At 36.1% G+C, this 20,675-nt stretch overlaps 1 protein-coding gene across 1 annotated transcript; it reads right to left on the bottom strand.

The window, feature by feature from the left end:
* Nucleotides 1–6,492: 6,492 nt before the first annotated feature.
* LOC121976702 (sodium/hydrogen exchanger 6-like) lies at nt 6,493–15,345 on the bottom strand. Its single transcript, XM_042528996.1, has 22 exons — nt 14,994–15,345; nt 13,645–13,696; nt 13,505–13,564; nt 13,363–13,387; nt 13,192–13,277; nt 12,998–13,109; nt 12,093–12,155; nt 11,989–12,008; nt 11,809–11,906; nt 11,480–11,508; nt 10,337–10,368; nt 10,211–10,258; nt 10,074–10,134; nt 9,901–9,998; nt 9,736–9,811; nt 9,621–9,640; nt 8,945–9,042; nt 8,757–8,866; nt 8,077–8,172; nt 7,886–7,980; nt 7,732–7,811; nt 6,493–6,837 (listed from the first exon to the last, which is right to left on the bottom strand). The coding sequence occupies exons 1-22, from the start codon at nt 15,172–15,174 to the stop codon at nt 6,812–6,814; spliced, it is 1,566 nt and encodes a 521-aa protein (XP_042384930.1). The 5' UTR covers nt 15,175–15,345; the 3' UTR covers nt 6,493–6,811.
* Between the last annotated feature and the right edge of the window lie 5,330 nt (nt 15,346–20,675).

Raw genomic sequence — 20,675 nt, 5'->3', positions numbered from 1 at the left:
GAGAAATCAAATGGTAGCAGCTAGAATTTGAGAAAAAAGATATTTTGATTTATATTAAGGTTGGAAATAAAATTCACAATGATTGTTCGTAAGGATTATGTACTGATTTTTTATGATGGAATGCTATTGTTTTTTTCATCTATTTATTATGTTGAGTTATGGAATGATTTATAAAGAAACATAAATGTTTTTTTTTAAAAAAAAAATCTGCCATCTACAAAAGACCGTTCCAAAAAATTAAAAAAAATTGATGTTAAACCATTCCAAAATTACAAAAAATCGCTTCGAAATATGACTTTCAAGAGCAGTTCCACATGAACACATATAGAAGCAGTGAATAGAAACCCACATTTAGGAGCGGTTATTATGTGCTCCTGATATGTGCAAACAAAAGCGGTTTCGTAAACCGCTCCTAGTTTTCACCTTCTACAGCGGTTTAAAAACCATGGCAATATCCATGTTTCACAATCGGTTGGTCAACCGATTCAACATCCTCACTTACAAAATCGGTTAACAACCGTACCTAAATATAGATTTCAGATCGGTTTCAGAAACCGCTCTAATTGAGGATATATTAGAGTGGTTTTTAACCGGTGGGAAAACTAACATTTTAGAGCGGTTAGGACAACATTTACCACCGCTTTTATCTTCCGCTCTAACTGGGCCTAGCAACGGTGGCAACAAGTGCGCTTGCCAAACCGTTGCAATATTTATAGCAGCGGTGGAAAACCGCTCCTATAAGTCAAATAAACCGGTCCTATAGCTTCTTTTTTTTGTAGTGTGGGCTCCTCCCAATCGAGGCCCCTTTAGTGAAGAGGTAAATAAGATATCACCAAAAAAACATACAGTCCAATGGTACAAGCGGTCCCAATCACATCATGTCCAAACAAATGCTGGATTAGTGTGAGTACTCGACGTACCGTCTAGTGTTTCGATACTCTACACGAGGCATAACACCTAGCACATGGGATGGTGTATGCGTAGATACTCCAACCTACATCGCTGTCAAACATAACCAAACGACAAGTAATCTCACACTCAATCACAATAGACAACACATCACTGTCACCAATGCACTACTAGGGGTTGATGGCTGCTCGATGGTCGCCGCTCGAGTGCTACTGGGGGCTCGGCAGGTGCCTCCTTTCTTCTAGCCGCTTGGGTTTCTTCCACGTTTATATATTCAGTGGCCTTCTTGAGTGGGTGATCGAAGTCCCTCGGTGGCTTCCGAATGAGCGATTGGAAGAACTCTCTTTCGGTAAGCCCCTAAGTGAAGGCGTTCACCAATACTTCTGAGGAGACCGCTGGAATACCCATGACCACCTAGTTGAAGCGCTGTATGTAGACCCTCAATGCTTCCCTAGGTCCTTGTTTTAAGGAGAACAGATTGAAGTTTGTCTTTTGGTGGCGGCGACTACTAGCGAAGTGGTGTAGGTACACCGCTCAGAAGTCCTTGAAGTTGTGAATGGATCCGTTCAACAACCTCTTGAACCAACGTTGTGCTGATCAAGAGAGGGTGGTGAGGAAGACCAGACAATTCACCCCGTCGGTGTATTGACGAAGTGTGACCGCGTTATCGGACTTGGCCAAGTGGTCTTCTAGATCAGTGGTTTCGTTGTATTCCCCGATCGCCAACGGGGTGTAGTGCCTAGGCAAAGGGTCATCCAGAATCCCTTGTGAGAATTTTTGATTGATCTGCTCAGGCGAATGATCGCCCCTTGGTGCCTTCCCCTTTTGTACGTTCCGAATGGGTGCGTCGTCCAAGGAAGATCCCCGATCCTTGTCTGCTCGGCCTTGTTCCTCTGATGGAGTCCGGAACAATGCTCGATGGAAAGGGATCGGTGCATTGGGTACCTCCCCATATGTGCCAGTCAGCTTCTTATTCTGTCCCAGAGCATATGCACGCTTTGCTCGGTCTCTATATTCTACTTGATACCCGGTCGCTTACATCACGAGCTCATGCACTTGGCCTCAGCCAGCATTTGTTGTTGTTGTTGCTTTACCATCCTTGTCGCTCAAGCTTGTATAAGCATGTCGAGCTCCTCCTTTGTCAGCATACCGTAATGAGTCGTCTAGCGTCCTCCATCTTCTCATTTCAGATGCAGGCTATGTTCTCACAGACGGTGCCAAAATGATACTATTCGAAAGCGAGAGAGTGGAAAGCTGGGGATGAGGCTGCTACACTGACTGGCTGTAGTACGTGTTCCGCTATGCAAAACAAGTAATGTCAGTGTCGAGTTAGGGAAGAGGTCCCCGGCGTTGGCCCTTCGACGTTCAAATCAGTCACCGAAAGTGTAGAAGGAAAGTAGAGCAACAGTAACGCAAGCACAAACAGTAATCACGCGTACCTCCGCCGGTGATGGATCCCTCTTTATATAGAGCCCTGGTAGGTGACGTGTGCGCTTCTCTAGACATGGACACATTCTCCAATATATTCTATGAAGGGACATGTTAGGAAAGTACCTATGACATCATACCTTAATAGGGCATGCATATCCCTGACAAGACAGTAAAAGTTTCCACCGTACGATCCGCTTGTCGACTATGCCTTGTGTCAGCGGCACTATCTCCCAGAAGGATATCGAGAGATATGACAATGGTCCCTCTGCTTGGTCGAGTGGGGTAGCTGTTTAGCTGGGGCTCCTCCACTCCGTTGATGGCCATGTCCCGCTACTTGGTCAAGCGAGATAGTCGCTCAGCCGGGACTCCTCCTCTCTGTCAGCTTCAGAGAGATGACAAGGCCCCGCTGCTTGGCCGAGCGGGGTAGCCGCTTGGCCGGAATCCCTCCACTATGTCGACCTCAACTTCTCTTCCCTGCGGTGACTGTGTAGTAGCATGCCCTTCCCGCTCGGACAAGCTATTCGGTCTCCTTAACGTTCTGCTGCTCCACACTGAACGTCTGACTGTCTTACCATATTATCCGAACTAGACGGGTGGCCCGCCCGGACACTTATTGTCGACCGACCTTTGTAACCTCTTGTCAATCGGGCCCTGATTACCCTGACCGGCTGCTATAGCTGGCCTCCACTCGGCCACCGTAGGCGAGCCTTTTGACACCTTAATATTGATCACCTTAACTTTGACCTCTGCCTCGACAGTTAATTTGTGTCGGGTGGGCCCCCCCTCTATCACCGTATCATCTATCATAAGAGGCAATCCAAAGTAAAATTCACTTGTGAAATTGTAACTTTAATTTGTGTTTGTGTATTTGTTTTGTATTTTTTTTTATAACAATGGGTGTTGTAAGAGGTTTTTTCATCTTCTGAAGATATTCGGGAAGAAAAAAGATAGATATGATAGATTATTAGGATTAAGCCTTGGAGTAGTCGTCTTAGGCGGCGGTGAATCAAGTAAAATCAATTTGTTGTGCATATACTTATATTATTTTGTTGTATTTTATTTTTATTGTGTATTAACTTTATAGATAAGTACAAGATCAAGATGAAGTCATCGAAATTATTCACCTCTTCTAGTTTGTAAGGTTCTAATAATTTTGACTAAATTAATTAAAAATATTTTAATATATTAATGTTCAGAATATAAGATATAGGGTTAAAGGTCTTCAGTTTAGAATTTAATTACAACTATCTTGTAACTTACCAACTAGTTTCTGTAATAGTATTAAATGTCTCGAGATAAAATATGCGGTGGAATGCCCTTTTATTTTTTTTATTATATATTTTTGATATTATTATAAAATTATGATTTATAATTATTATAGTATAAATATTTCAACTCCAATTAATACTAATAATAATATATAATTTCTGATCATATAATAGTTATGAATTATACCTATTATAATTATATTTATATTATTTTTATATATTGTAATAGTTATTATAATAGTTTCGAAAATAAAAATGAAGTTTCTTTTATGATTTTAATATTTTTAAAATTTTTATCAATATCTAAAATCCTTTATTGCTTGTTAATTTTCACTGAATAAAAACAAAAAAAAATCTTTATTAAATATTTTATCATCTATATGTCTAATAAAATCAGAGTCAGTCAACTACCTTAAAGCATGCATTTGTCTGTAGCTGAATTTGTTCTGCATTCAATGCACACGCAAAATACAGATAGAAAGTAGTTGGTATTTATTTATTTTATTTAAAAAAAAATCAAGTTTTTGATATTTGATTTGATTGATAAAAACATTGTTAAATATTAATCATTCAGTAAATTTTGAGGACAGATATTCTAATCCATTTTTATATATCAAAATAGTCATTTACATATATTAATGAGGAGTCATAACCCCTACGTATTACAAATGGAGGTATGACTCTCATTAACATATACAAATGACTTTTTCTTTGATCGATAAAAAGTGTATAGGATTAGGCTGATAAAATTCATAGAATAATTCTAATACGTACAACTTCAACTAATTAAAAAAATATTTTTTTAATGATATTTAATTTTTAAACTTTTGGGTTTCTATGTATCCTATGATTTGATTGGAATTACTTGTTAATCGAAACCTAGAGGATGAACAATAGAATCAGGTGGGATGATTTAGGTTAACAACTAAGATTAATTAGTACAAATCCTTAACTAGACAAATGGCTACGCCTACCACGTCCATTTATAATACTAGTTTAACATCTTCGTCAGCGTATGACGTGTTTCGATCACATTAACAACAAAAAAAAAATATATATTATGAATTATATTAACAGATATCGTGCACACTCATCCACGTCTCTTACTCAAGCACTCGCTATCAGCAGTGTTCTTCACTTTGATTTTTATTATTTTTATTATTCTATATTTTATATATTTTTTAAATATTTATATTATTAATTATTTTTAAAAAATAGATCTTCCTTTATAAAGGATATACATTTGGTTCTTATCCACTAGCTAATACTTCTTTTTCGTTTATTTTTAACATAAGAATTTATTTGTAACCTTACAACTTCAAATAATATTGTAACAACTATGGATAATTATTATAATTATTTTAAATAATTTTGATAAAAATTAAATAGTATTTTAGATTTAAAATTAACGATTAATTTAACTGGCTGCTACAATTATTTGAAAGTGATTTTAATTGATTTAAAATAATTTAGATGAAGTTTCAATAAATTTTACTAAATTGATAAAAAAAAATAATATAATAATATTTTATATATAGTAATTTTAATTAAAATAAAATAGTCAATTTTTTACTATTAATAGTTAATGAGCAGAATAAGAATAAGGATATTTTTGATATAAAACACGTGGAATATTTTTGTCTTTTTCTTAAAAACAGAGGTGCTCTTCTAACAATTTGCATAATCTAGGGTGGTGTTTTTTTTTTTTTTTTTTTTTTTTTTGCCTAATTATTTGTCATGCTAGTATATATCCTCTATCTCAAGCTAGCTTGGGCACCAAGCACAGGTCTAACCTGAGTGAGCAACACTGACACGGGCCATTTAGGAGCATGTCTCCATCCGAACTCGAGCAATTCACCCTCTGTACTTCAAAGTTCAAACCACCATCCGAACACATTTTTCTCAACCATTATCATCACGCTTACGATGCCTTACTCGGATCGTTCGACTCATATGGACACAAGCCTTCTTTCACCTACTCATCATGACTCAACCCATCGGAACCTGACCCATGGCGTGCGAGAGACCCAACCATGCCATGACGTGTGACTCAACTCGACTTGACTGGCTTGACACTCTAACCTATAGGTAGAGATATAGATATAGGTAGGTGAAGTATGACTAAGCGTGCAAGATTTCTCATACTTCATTGATATGGTAGGTTGGAAACGGTTTGATCACCATTATTAATTATATTTAAAAAAATTATAAATATATGTTTCCCATGTGTTGTTTAATTAAATAAATACATAAATGGTGATGAAAGTGGAGATGTCAATTAAATAATTGAAGGGTGGAAGAAAAATGTAGGAGCTTTTTTTATCATTAAATGAAACATGATGGCCCTCCTATTGTTTTTTTTTCTTTCTTCGTTTTTTTTCTCTTTAATTTGGTTCGTAATTAAATGAACCCTCGAGTAGTTGACTAAGTACGTGCCACTTCAGTTTGCAACATGAAGCCTTCAATGAGTCTAGCGCGCCATTAGTCGGTTAGCTAAGATGGAGAGGATGGTCCATTAGGGATGCAACTTGAGCTAAGCTATAGCGGCCCGATCTGCGAAGGCACAATGTTGTATTGTTAGATTGACCAAAACATTTTAAGAGGCAAGTGTGCCGAATGTTCTTGCCAATCTACAACGCCTTATGCTGAATGTTATTCCACTTTTGATACAACTTCAGCAATATTACTAAACAACGAAATGAATACATCGCTCCACAAATCATTCTATTTTCAATCTCATAACAACTCACGAAACAAAATTCTTCTTCAATACTAACTTTGGGGCATCAACTTGACACAATTGCTCCATTCCAAGAAGAAACCGAGTCCATAAATTGCCATAAATATTGTAAGCTCTGTAGAGATTCAGCAACGCTTCCGAGACTTCGAGATTAATGTGTGACGGCTATATTATGACTACATTTAAATCAGTTTGACAAAATGGCCAACGGTTGTGTATACAAAGTGTAGCATTTACATACTATGCTGCTGTGTTTTTCTTTATGACAATCTATCATAAGATATATTTCACTAGGTTAAATGTGGTAAGGCTAGGGGCTGATCCATCAACCGCGTGAGTTTGACTTCTTCCTGCTCGCCTCCTGCAACTGGATATGAAGCTCTGGGATAAAAAAGATGGTAGTAAAACCGAGAAGGCAGGTGAAGCTCGCCAATTTTACACGTTGACTGCGGAATCCTCCTCTTCAAGTGTTCTGCCTCGGTGATTCATCTGATATACAACCATAAAACCACAAAACTGAAACAAAGGATCCAGCAACGAAAACAATGGTAAGACGCATAGGTATCTACTGGTAGCTAGTTTACAGACTCTTTAAACATCTTTCAACAACCGATTATTAGAGGTACGAAATATGGGCTTACAAGCCAAAGCAGGGCAGTATTGGTGCCCAAGAGTTCGATAACAAATTTAAGGGATATTCTTTCCACTTCCATTCAACTTCAAAATCATCATCTTTAATCTATGTTGATCTTATATTACAAGTTCAAATGTGTGCAGAAATATAGACTGTCAAAACCAAACGAGAAGGAAAACACACTGGATCATGCAGCAAATTTTGTAGAATCTGAATATATTTTCTTTACCTTAGTGATGATTTATAAACTAGAAGCATGAATTTCGAGGGTTGAAATGAAACTAAAAATATACACTAAAAGTCCAAGTGGTAAAGTAGATTTTACCCTTTAAGTTATAATTTAAACTACATGCAGCAATATGCATTCCTCATGGAGAAAGATGGATGTATGGCACCTTTAAATTCTGCAGGGTGAGTTTGAAATATCATGGTAAAATAAATATGAATGGCTAGTAAGAATTTCTGAAGGACCAAACAGAATTAAACTAGAATATTTATTGTAGTGTGTTATATTTGGAGATCACAGAGCTTAGTCTCGAGCTATTAACTATTAAACAATTTCGATATTAACAACATCATGCCTTGAATACAAGAGAATAATATACTTTTGCAAACCAATAAATGCATTCTTTTACTAGTCAAAATGTTCCAGGACTATAACAATATTTCTCGAGCAAAAACACTAGTTCATTACTTGATATTTGAACACTTTGTTTCACATTTTAAAAAAAAAGGTGTGGGCATCATACCAGAATCATCTTCACCGTTATTTTGAGTTGTAAAGAATGGAGTTAAGTAATTTTTATCCAATGCAGTGAAGGATGTAGTGCTGCAGCAGCAAAACAGGCAGCTTAAAAATATGTATTATTGAAACATAAGGAAATTGCTAAAATCTGAAAGAACCTCTTATGAAACTCCTTGAGCTTCATCTTTATCTTACTTCCCGACGATGTTCCTTGGTAAGTTGGAACTCTGTAGCCATTATTACTCTCAAAGTCCTGAAACCAGATAATAACAAAAGATTTAATGCATACCAAAAATTTCTTTTAAAAGTTAATAGAAAGTAATAAGAAATCTGTGTCATCTGACAGCACCTCTGAAAAATTGGCTTCCAGTGTATCATTTTGACCATCACCTACTACTTCTAGAGCTTCAAGCATGGTACCAGTTGAGCCACCAATCAATATTACCTAACATGAAAGTCATTTTGTTGCAAAAAGATGTTGAACAATTCGAGATATGTAGATGCAATATATATATATATATATATATTAAAAACTAAGTTATTGATCATTCTTTTTCAGCTTGATAGTTGCTACTGATTAGTTCATATTGGAAGAGCAAAGGCCATAAAGAGAATAGTCATAGCCATTAAGCAATTAAATAAAAAGTGGCACCAAGACAAACACATATAATCAACCAAGAGAGCTTAATGAAATTATAGTAATATTTTGATATAGACTAGTTTTGATGGCCTTCCACTATCAATACATGTTCATTATCTATTGAAAATATAAATTCTTTTTTTTATACTGTTTTCTTGGTAACCCTATCCTGACAGGAAATAGTTAGGACTCACAATTTGTGTCATTGTTGTGTTCTTGGTAACATTATATATATTTCTACATTTGAACGGAAACAAATTCTTGGTAATTATTAGAAATAATTGCAAACAAATGGTTATCATAAAGCAAAGGGAAAGAACAGTGACAAATATCTACAGTGTTCCTTGTTTGCATGGTTTACTGTAAACATTACTAGCATGATAACCTACAGTTAGTACAATTATTGCAGTGGTAGCTGTCAGAATGGTTTTTCCATGAGCCTCTGGAAGATCATGTACTGACTGCAATGCAAGGGCAAAAGCCATAGCTCCCCGAAGACCTGTTCAGGGTTAAAAGAAGAGGTAAAAAACGAATACCACAAAGTGGACTTCCGGGAAATTAAATAGTCAATTCTCACCACTATACCAAAGTGCCTTCTGATGCTTAGCAGGTATTTTGCGATTTGCTGGCCGAGCCATGTTCACTAAGTTGGCACAAGTAAAAACATGTGCAGCCCTTCAAGATAAATCAACATAGACAGTAAGTTGTAATATGATTCACAGCAAAAAATCTCTGAATAAAATGTTTAACTTGGAAATCCTGGAAGTTTGGATTGGTAAATAGCCTACAAGAATCCACAGAAAAATAATCATAGTTGTTCTTCAACTAAAGCATACAATTAATGTCTGATTCCCTTGTGTCATGGAATACCATAAAAACATTAGAAATAACAGAAACAATGTCATAAGGGCTAAAGGCGTATTCACGGAGCAAATATTAACATCACAAGTTCATAACCATAATCTTTGGTTGAATCACTATATATTTCCAAGTAACAGTAGACACCAGACCAGGAATCCGAGGTTCTGTTTTGGTTAATAACTCCAAATCACAAGCATAACTCAATCTTTCAATTGGTTTTAAAAAATGAAACCTGAATGAGTTGATTCATTTAGAAACAGACTGACTAGTAGCGACTGATATCGTATACTACAGTCGAAAGAAATAATAAGGCATTAGTCTCTGTTCTCCAACTTAATTTAAGCTAAATTAATATTAGTAGAGATTTAGAACTAGAGGTGGTAGGGAAATACCTTGCAACACCTATGAAGATCTAGTTCACCAATGAAGATGAAAGTTAAGGAGGAAGAGATAGCTACATACATCATATGTAATAACAGATTCTATTTAATGAAGTGACAAGGATACAATTGAAAAGAAAATAAACCCCAAGTGGGACCAACTATGTTCCTCCATTGCAATGTCAAAACCCATGTAGATAAACCTGAAAAACACACAATATAGTGAAGGTAGAATTTGTTGAAGAACACGTGGTAGAAAAATAGATAAGGGCATCAATGCATATCCTCCTACACAAATGTTTCAGCTAGTGATGAAATCAAGTGGAAAAAGGCAGTAGCAAAACGTTGAGAGTTCTCTGACAAATTGGAGAATGTATAATGCTTCATTACCTGCAAGAAATACAAATGCAAACACTTAGAACAAATAGTCATAGTATAGTTATTGAAAAAAGAGGAGATACGTACAATTCCAGTAAACAATATTGACACGATACCAGAGAGACCTAATCCTTCCGCTAGCATGTAACTGCAAATAAGTCATGACTCACTTATTTCTTCTTTCTTTGTAAAAGAAAATTAATCCAGAAAATGAGATCACTTACGAGAAATAAGGGAAAAGGACAAAGAGACAACACTCCAAATTCTGAAGGCTGAAAGAAAAGTGTGTCAATTATTTAAATGGGAAAAAGATACCAAGCAAAAGGCAGAGAAATCACAAAAATTCTTACTTTTCAATATCCAATCCAGCATATTTGAAGAGGTATTCAGCAATTAAGGTTTTTCCAATGTGCATAATTTTTCAAACCCCCAACAAAGGCATACATCATGAACTAAGATTTAAGTCAAAATAAAGTGCTACAATCATAGTTTAGGCTAACAACAATATTGGAACATTCTTTGACATTGTTCTCAACATAGCAGATCTGCACACATTCAGGATAGTACGATCGCTTAAACGAGCCATATTGTTAGTAACATGTCCCTGTGCCATGGAAGGAATTCCAGGGTCATTTCTTTAGGACAGGGAATGTTGAATGACTATGTTTTTTAGCTAAATATTTCATTAAATTTACCTAAAAGAAAAAATATATATATATTCAATAATTTTATGATGTCACAATGCTCAAAAGAATTGCTCAAACACGATAAATTAATAAATGCTATTTGAGGCTTATAATGGATGAATTAATTATGCTTTAGATGTGATTGTCTAAAGAGGATATAAAAATTATGATTTATGCACCCATGCTAAGATTTATCTTGTATGTAACACTCTATTCCGTTGGAACATTTTCTGATCTTTCTTTAGCCACAATCTCAAAATAAACATTAAAAGAAAAGAAGTTTTTTTAACTGTCATCTATATAGACAATTTTCATGGATGGATGGATTGTAATGACTGATACAAGTTAAAGCAGTTATCCTAGATATGATCAGGGTAGCAGGGGTTGAAAAGCCTCTAAGGATGAATAAAGCATCAACACAATTAGAAAATGTTTGTTCATTCTTTTAGGATAAAATGACAGATTTTAGAAATAAGTGCTTTCCTAAAGAAGAAAGTTAAGGACAAACCAAATTTTTTCATCAATATACATAGTGGTGCAGGTGGTACATGCAGTATATAGGGGTTTTCTCTAATTAAAACATATTTCAAATTATTGGTGTGACTTCATAATAATTATCAGCTTGGACAGAAGCATGACCACCTAAAGTGTTTATATTCTTACTTCTTAGGATTGAGAAACCTGTTAAAACTTTTTTAGAATCTGTAGATGCGCCTGCTCCATACAAAACTAAAAACAGGAAAAATAGAATAAGGACATGAAAGCAATGAAGACTGAATGAACAAACAAATGCTTGATAAAGGATATCAGAGAAGAAATGAATCCAACGCCAACCCCTGTGCAAAAGCAACATGAATTAGTTGTGCTTAAAAATAAAAAACTTTGAGGGACTTGACTTGATACAAAGGCATTAACAGAGTTACATTATAGAAAAGTATATAATTTATTTAATCATATTGCAAATTGTTTTATGAGCAAGATTTCACTCACATAGAATTTATGGTGTAATTACATGAAAAAGAGTGCATCAGAGAAACAAAATTTTCAGAATTTTTAGGTTACTGATTCAGTAACTCACCATGAGGAAGTGAGATTCAACCAGAATAACAGTTAAAAAAAATAGACGTAATCCTAACCTGCAGACATTGAACCAACAAATGTCTCGAGAAAGCTCAGAACAAGCACAAAAAAGCTTTGTCCTGAGGAAGCGCGACTTTGTACTGATGACATGGTCCTAGAGTAAACAGATTCTATCAAACAGTGAAAATATGGAACTAGACAGTATGGGAAATGCATCCTCAAGTCCATGAGCAAACCTGTACAAGGAGATAGCCATCTGCATTTCCAACAAAATTAAGAAAAATCACTTGGAGAAGCAAAAATGTGTAGCAGTTTTTAGCATGTTAAAAGTGGAACATACTGCGTCGTTTAAAACGGATTCTCCAAACACCAAGGCATATAGATTCGTGTCAGTACCAAGTTCCTACAAAAAAAGAAGACAAGAAACCATGGGAAAATAGAGTAAATGAAAGCTTAAAAACAAAATGAATATAGAAAAATAAAAAAAGTGCATATATGCATTCTATCTAATCTCAGCCAAGGACAGTTGGTAGTTGCAGATAATTTGAATTATTTGTTAGTAGTACATCATTTAGTTCAATCATAAAATTTGAATTTGGTAGTGGTAAAATAGAAACCCGCAATCTGAAGACAAGTTATCAATATATGATTATTTATGATTTTCAGAATTAGATGATTTAGGTGAGAAAATATAAGAACCATGAAATTTTTCTTTGTTTAGGAAACATGAACTGAGTAGTGGAAGCCAAAAAGCATGACAAGGATGCATGCATGTACTGTTTGTTCTTGTTTATTAACAGTGTTTCTGTTTTCAATGTGATATTCTTCTTTATCCTTTCCTTATTTTTTCTTCTTCTTCTTTGTTCTTTCCTATTTTCCATTTTTGACTGGGTTTCATGGGCAGACCATGCCCAATATTTGATCTCTAGTACATGGTGTGTCATTCCAGCTGCCACACAAAACCTTCCTGACACCAGAACTTACATACATAGTTTCAAACAAAGAAGTTTTGAATATCAACAGACTTACATGATATGCAAAAGGGCATTGATAAGCTAAGAAATAGACTACTATAAAAATACAGAAGTTTAATCTTCATCCTATCTTCTTGAAGTTATGAGTGAGAAGAAAAAGTAGGTGCATTAACAGATGCTCATTGCAAAAAATATCATACTTATATTATTTTTTTTGGATGATAACCTTTAGTCTGAGATAGTTAATCTATAAATAACATGTTCAAGATACCTGGAAAATAGATAGCACTGTGACAGGATCAGTTGCTGATATAAGAGCGCCAAACATCAGGCACTCAACTAATGGCAATTTGTACATCAGAAATGTCAACCCTCCGAGATAACTACAAAATAAAAATGGCACCCATAAAATTGTGCTATTCTTGAAATTTAACAAATAGGACCATGGGCTTCAAATGTTCTTACACTAAAAAGCCTGTGACAACTGCAGCAATACATGTCCCTAAGATAGCAAATGTAACAATGGCTCCGAAGTTTGAAAAAAAGGGTTTCTGTAGATATCAAACATAATAATACATCAGATTCAACTTTAGTGCAAGTACATTCTTACAGGATTGATATAGCCTCAAAACTTACCGGTGCTAAACTGAACCCTGATTGAGTAGGTTAAAGTTAAGAAAATCAATATCGATTTAAAATATTAGAATGATGCAATTGCTTTCTCAACTTGAAAATAAAAGAAAAAGATAATAGTTTATAATATGCACAAGTTGGATATAATATAATTGGCGGCAACAAGAAAAGGAAGAAAAATTCCTCATGGAAATTAAACCACCTCCTGTAAAGAGACCAATAATATCATCATTATTGCAAATAAGATATGCTTGTTACGGATGAACAGAAGCATAAGACACAAACCTGATACTAACTTCAGTATCTGAGACGTTAGCAAGTATACCAACAAGTAGACCTGTCATTACAAGGCAAATAGTAGTTCATTATGCTATTCCCATCAAGAAAAGAAATTGCAACCATAGGTACTTCAAAAGAGATATCTGTTCATGAAGTTATAATTACCGTATAACTTCACATTAAATTTATGATGAATGATGTTCGATGTTTTGTAACTAATTAGAGCATGTTAGTAAAAGAACATGCTAAAGTAATTGAAGCAATGATAAACCATCTTGATACAAAGTTCAAATATGCTCTAGTTTATATTAATGATTATTGCTGTCCTAGGAGTTAACTTGTTTGCCTACAGTCAACTTGCTTGCTTAATAAGATACATTCAAAAACAGCATTCTAGTGATCCAGTATTATTGGTTTCAGTAATTCCACTATTGAAACAAAAATATGTAAAATAAAAAGAAATAGTTGAATCTATGAAATTTGTATGTCAGTTGTTAGGAGGTGGAACAAGAAGCAGAATTTGCATGTGTCATTTGTCAACAAGCATCCAGCTAAGTATGCGATAAGTAACCAGAATTTGCACTATTCACATGGTAATAAGGATCCATCACTCTTTATCCATACAAAACCAACAACCACTATGTTGAGCTTATCAATGAAAATAATTTCACGAATCTATGATACATGTACTAGTCAGAAACTTCAATGAGCTCTATGGGTAAGTGTCAGTATGCCCAGGAAACATGGCCATGCTGTCTTTGTTTTTTTTTTTCATGTAAATCTTAGTAGGTGCTGGAGATACACAAGGAATACTGTTTCATATCTTCACCACCACAGTAACAATATAGAAGATGCTAATGTCCCCGGCCATACCCCTTTTTACTGCCATAAAATGAAGCTTTTTGAATGTGTCATGACTTCATACCATGAACTTCATTTATTTCAACCAATCTACATGACTGAAAGTTCAAAATATGTTTAGAACAGTTTTCAATCCAACAGACCGCCAGCTTTACATGATCATTGATATAAAATCATGTATTTACATGTAGATAAAAAAAAACTAGTTCGGGCTGATGCCATCTATGCAATGCCACCCTAGAATATACGCGGTTAATAAGCCTAGTTTATACACAAAACATTTCATGATAGTCCACTGTGATCCATAGTCTAAAGACTGGCTTGTAGACCAAATCCTCAGCACATTTTAGGTAAATAATAACGGAATTCAGAAGGCACTTCCCCTAGAACTACAAAATTAGGGATTTAGGCGAAGCAGCAATTATAAGAAGAATAAAGATCGTAGAAATAGGAACATTAAACAACAGAGTATGAGAGAGGGAAAAAAGTGTTACCTATGATGAGGGAAGCACTGGCCTCGGGGATGTAGTAGAACTTGTGGCGGCGGAGCACATGACCTACAACGAAGGAGAGCACCAACATAGAGATCTGGAGGAGTATTCCCACCCCGGCAGCCTGCTGCTCCTTCCCCGGCGGAGGACTGGCTGCAAGCGCCGTCATATTGAGCTCCGACATCGATGGCGACGATTCTTCGCTGATCAATCTCGCTTCTGGAGACGATCTAATTTGTTCTCCTCGACTCTTCTGCTGCCGGTGCCTGCGATTGCGTCCGCGATAAGCGCAGTGCGCTTTCGAAGGAACGGCGCCGATAGGAGGCCAATGCGAACTTGGAAATGTTATGTCATACAATTTTGTAATAAACTCGCTTAACTACCTCCTTCGTTGTTAGAAGTATTTGTGGGTCCATAGCTCGACCCAAACTTGCCTCCAACAAAATCGCAGGTATTATTTTACGAACATTAATTATATTTTATCAGCCATCCAAACTCGTGCATGGCCAAATTGCCATCGATACCGTCACGACCCGACCGGGAGAAGAATTGGCCAATCGGGTCGGGTTCCGCGGTTTCCGGATCCAATGCAATGGGTCGTAGCTTTAAATTGAAATATTTATATTTTACGGTCTTTTAAGTAGGTCGGTAAACTGAATAAATTTAGTATTCAATTTTATAAGAAATTATTGATGTTCCCTTCTCTCTATATATATATATATATATATATATATATATATATATATATATATAAATTTGAATAATTTGTTAAACTAAATAAATAAACTTTATTAATAAATAAAATTCATCAATAATGTTCTTAAATAATGTTCATAACAACATTCGTTAACCATCTTCAGTAAATATGTTCATTAATAAAAAAATTTTCAATAAATTAAGAACTTTAAAATGATAAAAAAAATTTATCAAGTTCAATAATCAATCAAACAAATAAAAATTCTAAATAAGTTTGCATTGAAAGCTCGATAACATCTAAACGAACTAAATTCAAATCAAATTTAGACTAAACTCAAGCTAAAAAAAATTAACTCAAGTTTGAATAATTATTTTAATGGTTTAGGTCGACTTGGCTTAATTACTTTATCAAGTAAACTTGATGTAAAATACTGTAATAAAATAATAATAATAATATAATAAAGTTAATAGACGAATAACATTAATGCTATGTTTACACTAGAGTGTGGATGAGGAAAGGAAATGAATCAACGATAGAAAGTTATCTTTGGAGGAAGAGAAAAGAAAGGATAAAGAAATCTTTTCCTTTGCACACTTGTTTACCTTGATAGAGGAAGGTGAATACTTATGATGTAATTTTGTAAATAAAAAAGGGTGCATGCGTCATTTTTTTGGTACATAGTGTAATTTTGTCAGTTAAAAATGCTACATGCGTCATTTTTTTTTGGTATATGATGTAATTTTGTGAATGCAAAAGAGGTACATGCGTCATTTTTTCCCATCCGCTGCTTTCCGTCCGATTTTGAGGTGATCGATTTTGGCTCCAAAATTATCCGCTGATGGATTGCATTACTTTTCCTTCGGAAAATTTTAATGAAGTAAACGACGAAAACTTTTCTATCGTAAAAACTTTTCCTTAATTTTGCTTTCCACTCTCCCAAGTAAACAGAGCCTAACGGAATTTTTAGAAATTTTTATAAATTTCCTGGGAATTTTTCGGAGCTCATATGACGAATTGTGAGGGGATGAATTTATAGGCTTGAGAAAAACCTGTTTGGAATATCCATTTAGTGGGAGTTGATTGAGGAGTGTACCTAGGGTTTGATTAAGCAAAACCCTAAGTATAAGTTACCGTGTCCTAACTCTTCCTTCTCCCCATCTCGCCGAATCCCTTCTCCCTCTCCCTCCCTCTCGTCCCGATTCCGTCACCGATCCCCTCTTCCTCTCGTGCGGCTTCCCTTCTTTCTCCGCCCACATAGCACGACGGACACTGATCCCATCACCGACGTTGACCTCCGCTACTACCCTCTCCTCCCTTTCACCGGCTGAGTCGTGCCCTAACTTCCACGAGACTCCTTTTTTTTCTCACCCCTGATCTGCTCGACGTCGTCGCTCGTGGCCATCCTCGAGTATCGCCACCTCCTCTCAGACTCTCAGTCTCTACCGGACACAGCTAGCCCTAGATTAACGCCGGCGTCCCTTCCTTCCGTCAACTCGTTGCTGCTTTCCACGAACCACCATCGATGTTGTGTGTTGCCACCACAGTAGCAGTCGTTGTCGGCTGCTAGTAGCAATCTCCGATCCAGGACTATCATTGACCGCATGCTTGGCTGCCGGGAGTTGGTTGGAGGAATCTGTCGATACATTTAGGTAAGGCTATTGAACTAAGCTTGAAGTGGATTGCAATGTTAATTTACAGATTGTGATTTTAGGGTAATTGATGTGAGGATCAGTGGGTGATCCATAGCTCCGGCCACAAATTTCCAACACTAAGATCTTTGGTTGTGAGCAACAGAGGAGCAATCACATTAGGGTATGTTGTGCATCAGATTATGTTGGAAATTTTGGTAATCAGTTATTGCTTGGATAATTAGTAATTAGTGGATCTAAAAGGATTTATGATGGGATTTGATTAGCAATTGATTGGTGGATTATAGATGGATTTATCATCAAATTAGATTTAGATTATTAGGTGGAATTAAACGTGATTACCTAATCGAATTAGTTTTAGATTTGGGTTTAGCTAATTGTTTTATATGTGATTAGCTAAACTGTATATCGTGTGATTTGCAGGACATTGATTTGAGATAACTGTCTTGACGTGGGATTACTTTAGCATGCATTATATTTGAGGCGGGTATCTTTGACTTATCTCTTTTGATATTGTCATTTTGATATGCGTAATAGGTTATAGCTAGTAGCAATGGTTATGTTTATATCTACCTTGGTATGTTAATACTTATAGCTAGTAGTAATGGTTATGTTTATATCTGCCTTGGTATGTCACTACTTGATATCCGTAGTATGCCCATATTGTTATCTGTTATGCATTTATATTTATGCCTCTTGATTCTTTCATGTGTACTTAGGTTCATAGAAGTAGTGACATACAATGCATTACCGGGTACATGTCTAGTTACTAGATATACTTGGCATGTGTACCTAGATTTATTACCTGGCATGTGTACCTAGATTTATTATACCTAGCTTATTGTTATGGACTCGATTTTTCTTTTGATACATATTATTTGGAGGTTGATATTTCAGGAGTTACATGATTTAGTGTCATGCACCATTTTACATGATTGCATGCTGAGCGATTGTCGACTCCTTTGTAGTTGAGCGCACATCGCCAGTTACATGATCTGCACACACAACCACTCATGGGTTAGTGGTGCATCAGGTAGAGTGTGTGCAGTTGCTCTGTCAAGGCTCCGCTGGTCTGCTCATGGGTAGTGGTGACGCAGCGTGGTAGCAAACAGGGATCCTCCTCTTGACTATGACACAGGGAGATGAGAGCTTCGACTCCCCCATTTAGTTAAGGTAGGAGGATAGGTGTACTTCGACGGCATCCTGTCCACTCGGTCACTTAGGAGTAGTTATGGCAGAGTGCATAGTTGTCATAGCCCTACCCACTCGACCTCACCATCGCATGTGAGGTGGTTGACTGGCGTCAGGGGTGACCATGTCATTTGCATCATAAGCACGGATTGCATTTATTGCTTGTGATTGCTGCATTTTGGTGGTTGCATATGATTGACATGCATATAGGAGACATTACGTATTTGGTCTGACGACCCTGCACCTGTTGGTATAGTTCACACCCTTATGTTCGAATAGGGGGTCCTGGTGAGTATAGTTCCTTCTGTTGTTCAGTTTTGCATTACCTGTTATTGTTTAGGAGACTGTACTGCATGATTATTACTGATAGTTATATCTTACTATATATGTCTGATCGATACCCACTGAGTTCTTGAACTCACTCCGTTGATTTATTCATATTTCAAGTTGAAGCCGTTAGGAGATTTCAGTTGCTAGTCCCCACTCCGTGTCGAGATGGTTTTCTATTTTCGGACTTTGGTTCCTTGTTATGTGATCTACAGACTTGTGATGTGTAGTTCTTACACTCGTGCATTTTATATCAAGTTTTTGATATGCTGCCCATGTTTTTCCGTTGTGATGCTTTTCTGTTGTGGGTTGTGTTTACCTCTTTGTAGTGGAGTAGGTTTTATATTAAACTGCGTGTAATGTTTACTTATTTTATCATATATGTTTCAATCGTGTTGGCCAAGGATTGAGAAACCCTGAGAGCTATGTATTTCAGGATTCAGATGATCACCAGTACAGGAGAGATGCTGTAGGATTTTCGTCTGGTAGGGACTCCTCTAGAGGTGACAATTGAAAACCCAAAACTTGGCTTTATATATATATATATATATATATATATATAGAGAGAGAGAGAGAGAGAGAGAGAGATTTGATATACTGGGCGACGCTTTGTGCGCGACCGTGAGCGACGCGCAGATGTGACGTTGCCAGCTCGATTTCTCTGTAAATAAAACATTCTTATTATTCTCTCTCTCCGGTGGACCTCTTGTCACTCCCCGATCTCTCTCCCCCTCGCTTATGCCGTCTCCCTCTCCGCTCTCCCTCGCTCCCTAAATAAAATATAATCTCTCTCTCTATATATTCACATGCTCGAGTAAGTCTCTTGTGTGACTTTATAGATGGCATACAATTTAGCCAGTGTTCAAAAGGTTTTTATACATTTTAGGTTTCATCAACTCCGTCTAGAATTAACAAGCACCTGCTCTTCTAGCTATTTGAGAATAGTTTCTGAAACTGAAGCAAAGACCCTTAGCATGTCTTCTATCTATTTGGTAAGTGTTGGCAAGTGTAGGTGTGAGGTTGTGGATTGGACTGTGATTATAGTTGTGGATCCCTGGGCACCTATGATTTCTAACTTCAGAGGCACGTTAGACGGCCAAATTCCTCGGATCATGTGAGCAATGTTTTGCCTTCACTTACTCTTGTTGGTGAAGTAAAAGTTTAATGACAAAGAAGCCTACCTCCTGGTTTGCCATCAATGGTTCAGTGTAAGCAATAAGGCTTTAAAACTTGCATAGGTATTTAATTTGCTGAGTGTGTGCTCTTGTTGGAGCCTGTTCAATTTTTGGAATTCTTATCCCTATGCATTGGTTTAAAATAGTTGCTAGTGGCAACGCTTCTTAAATTGTGCCTGGGTTAGTTCAAATAAATCTTTTTCAATTTTCAAAAATTATACATGTGCATCTGCTTCTAGGTGGTTGGAGGCAATATTTATCTTTTCAACCTTGTGGATCCTTTGATGTTTAAATAAGTGGTCACACCTCGGGGTTCAGATCTTTTCCAGACCTGGGGTTGTTCCCTCAATCTTAGTTTACCATTATTCTTGGTTGTTATCCTTAGATGAGGATCCCTGAGTTGAGTAGTAAATTTGGAGACCAAATTTTTATTAGTGGGGGAGAATATAAAATACCGAACAAAATAATAATTAAATAATAAGGTTATTTGACAAATAATCTTATTGGATTTTTCATAAATTTTTAGAATTTTTTTTGAGATTTAATTGGAGCTCGTATGATGTATGTTAAGGAGATAAATATGGGACTAGGAAAAAGTCTATTTAAACTATCTTATTTAAGCGAGGAAAAGTTTATTTTCTTTTGT

This window comes from Zingiber officinale, chromosome 4B, assembly GCF_018446385.1.
Source record: "Zingiber officinale cultivar Zhangliang chromosome 4B, Zo_v1.1, whole genome shotgun sequence".
Classification (NCBI taxonomy): Eukaryota; Viridiplantae; Streptophyta; class Magnoliopsida; order Zingiberales; family Zingiberaceae; genus Zingiber; species Zingiber officinale.
Note: the sequence above shows the minus strand (reverse complement) of the source record. Positions and strands in the feature narration are given on the sequence as shown.

What these genes read in the sequence shown, in the direction of transcription:
- LOC121976702 (XM_042528996.1), bottom strand. Translation starts at nt 15,174, where the DNA reads ATGTCGGAGCTCAATATGACGGCGCTTGCAGCCAGTCCTCCGCCGGGG. An exon ending in GCTGGATTGGATATTGAAAA is followed by an intron (nt 10,259 to 10,336) that starts GTAAGAATTTTT and finishes CTTTTCTTTCAG; the next exon opens with CCTTCAGAATTTGGAGTGTT. An exon ending in CAATATTGTTTACTGGAATT is followed by an intron (nt 9,999 to 10,073) that starts GTACGTATCTCC and finishes TATTTCTTGCAG; the next exon opens with GTAATGAAGCATTATACATT.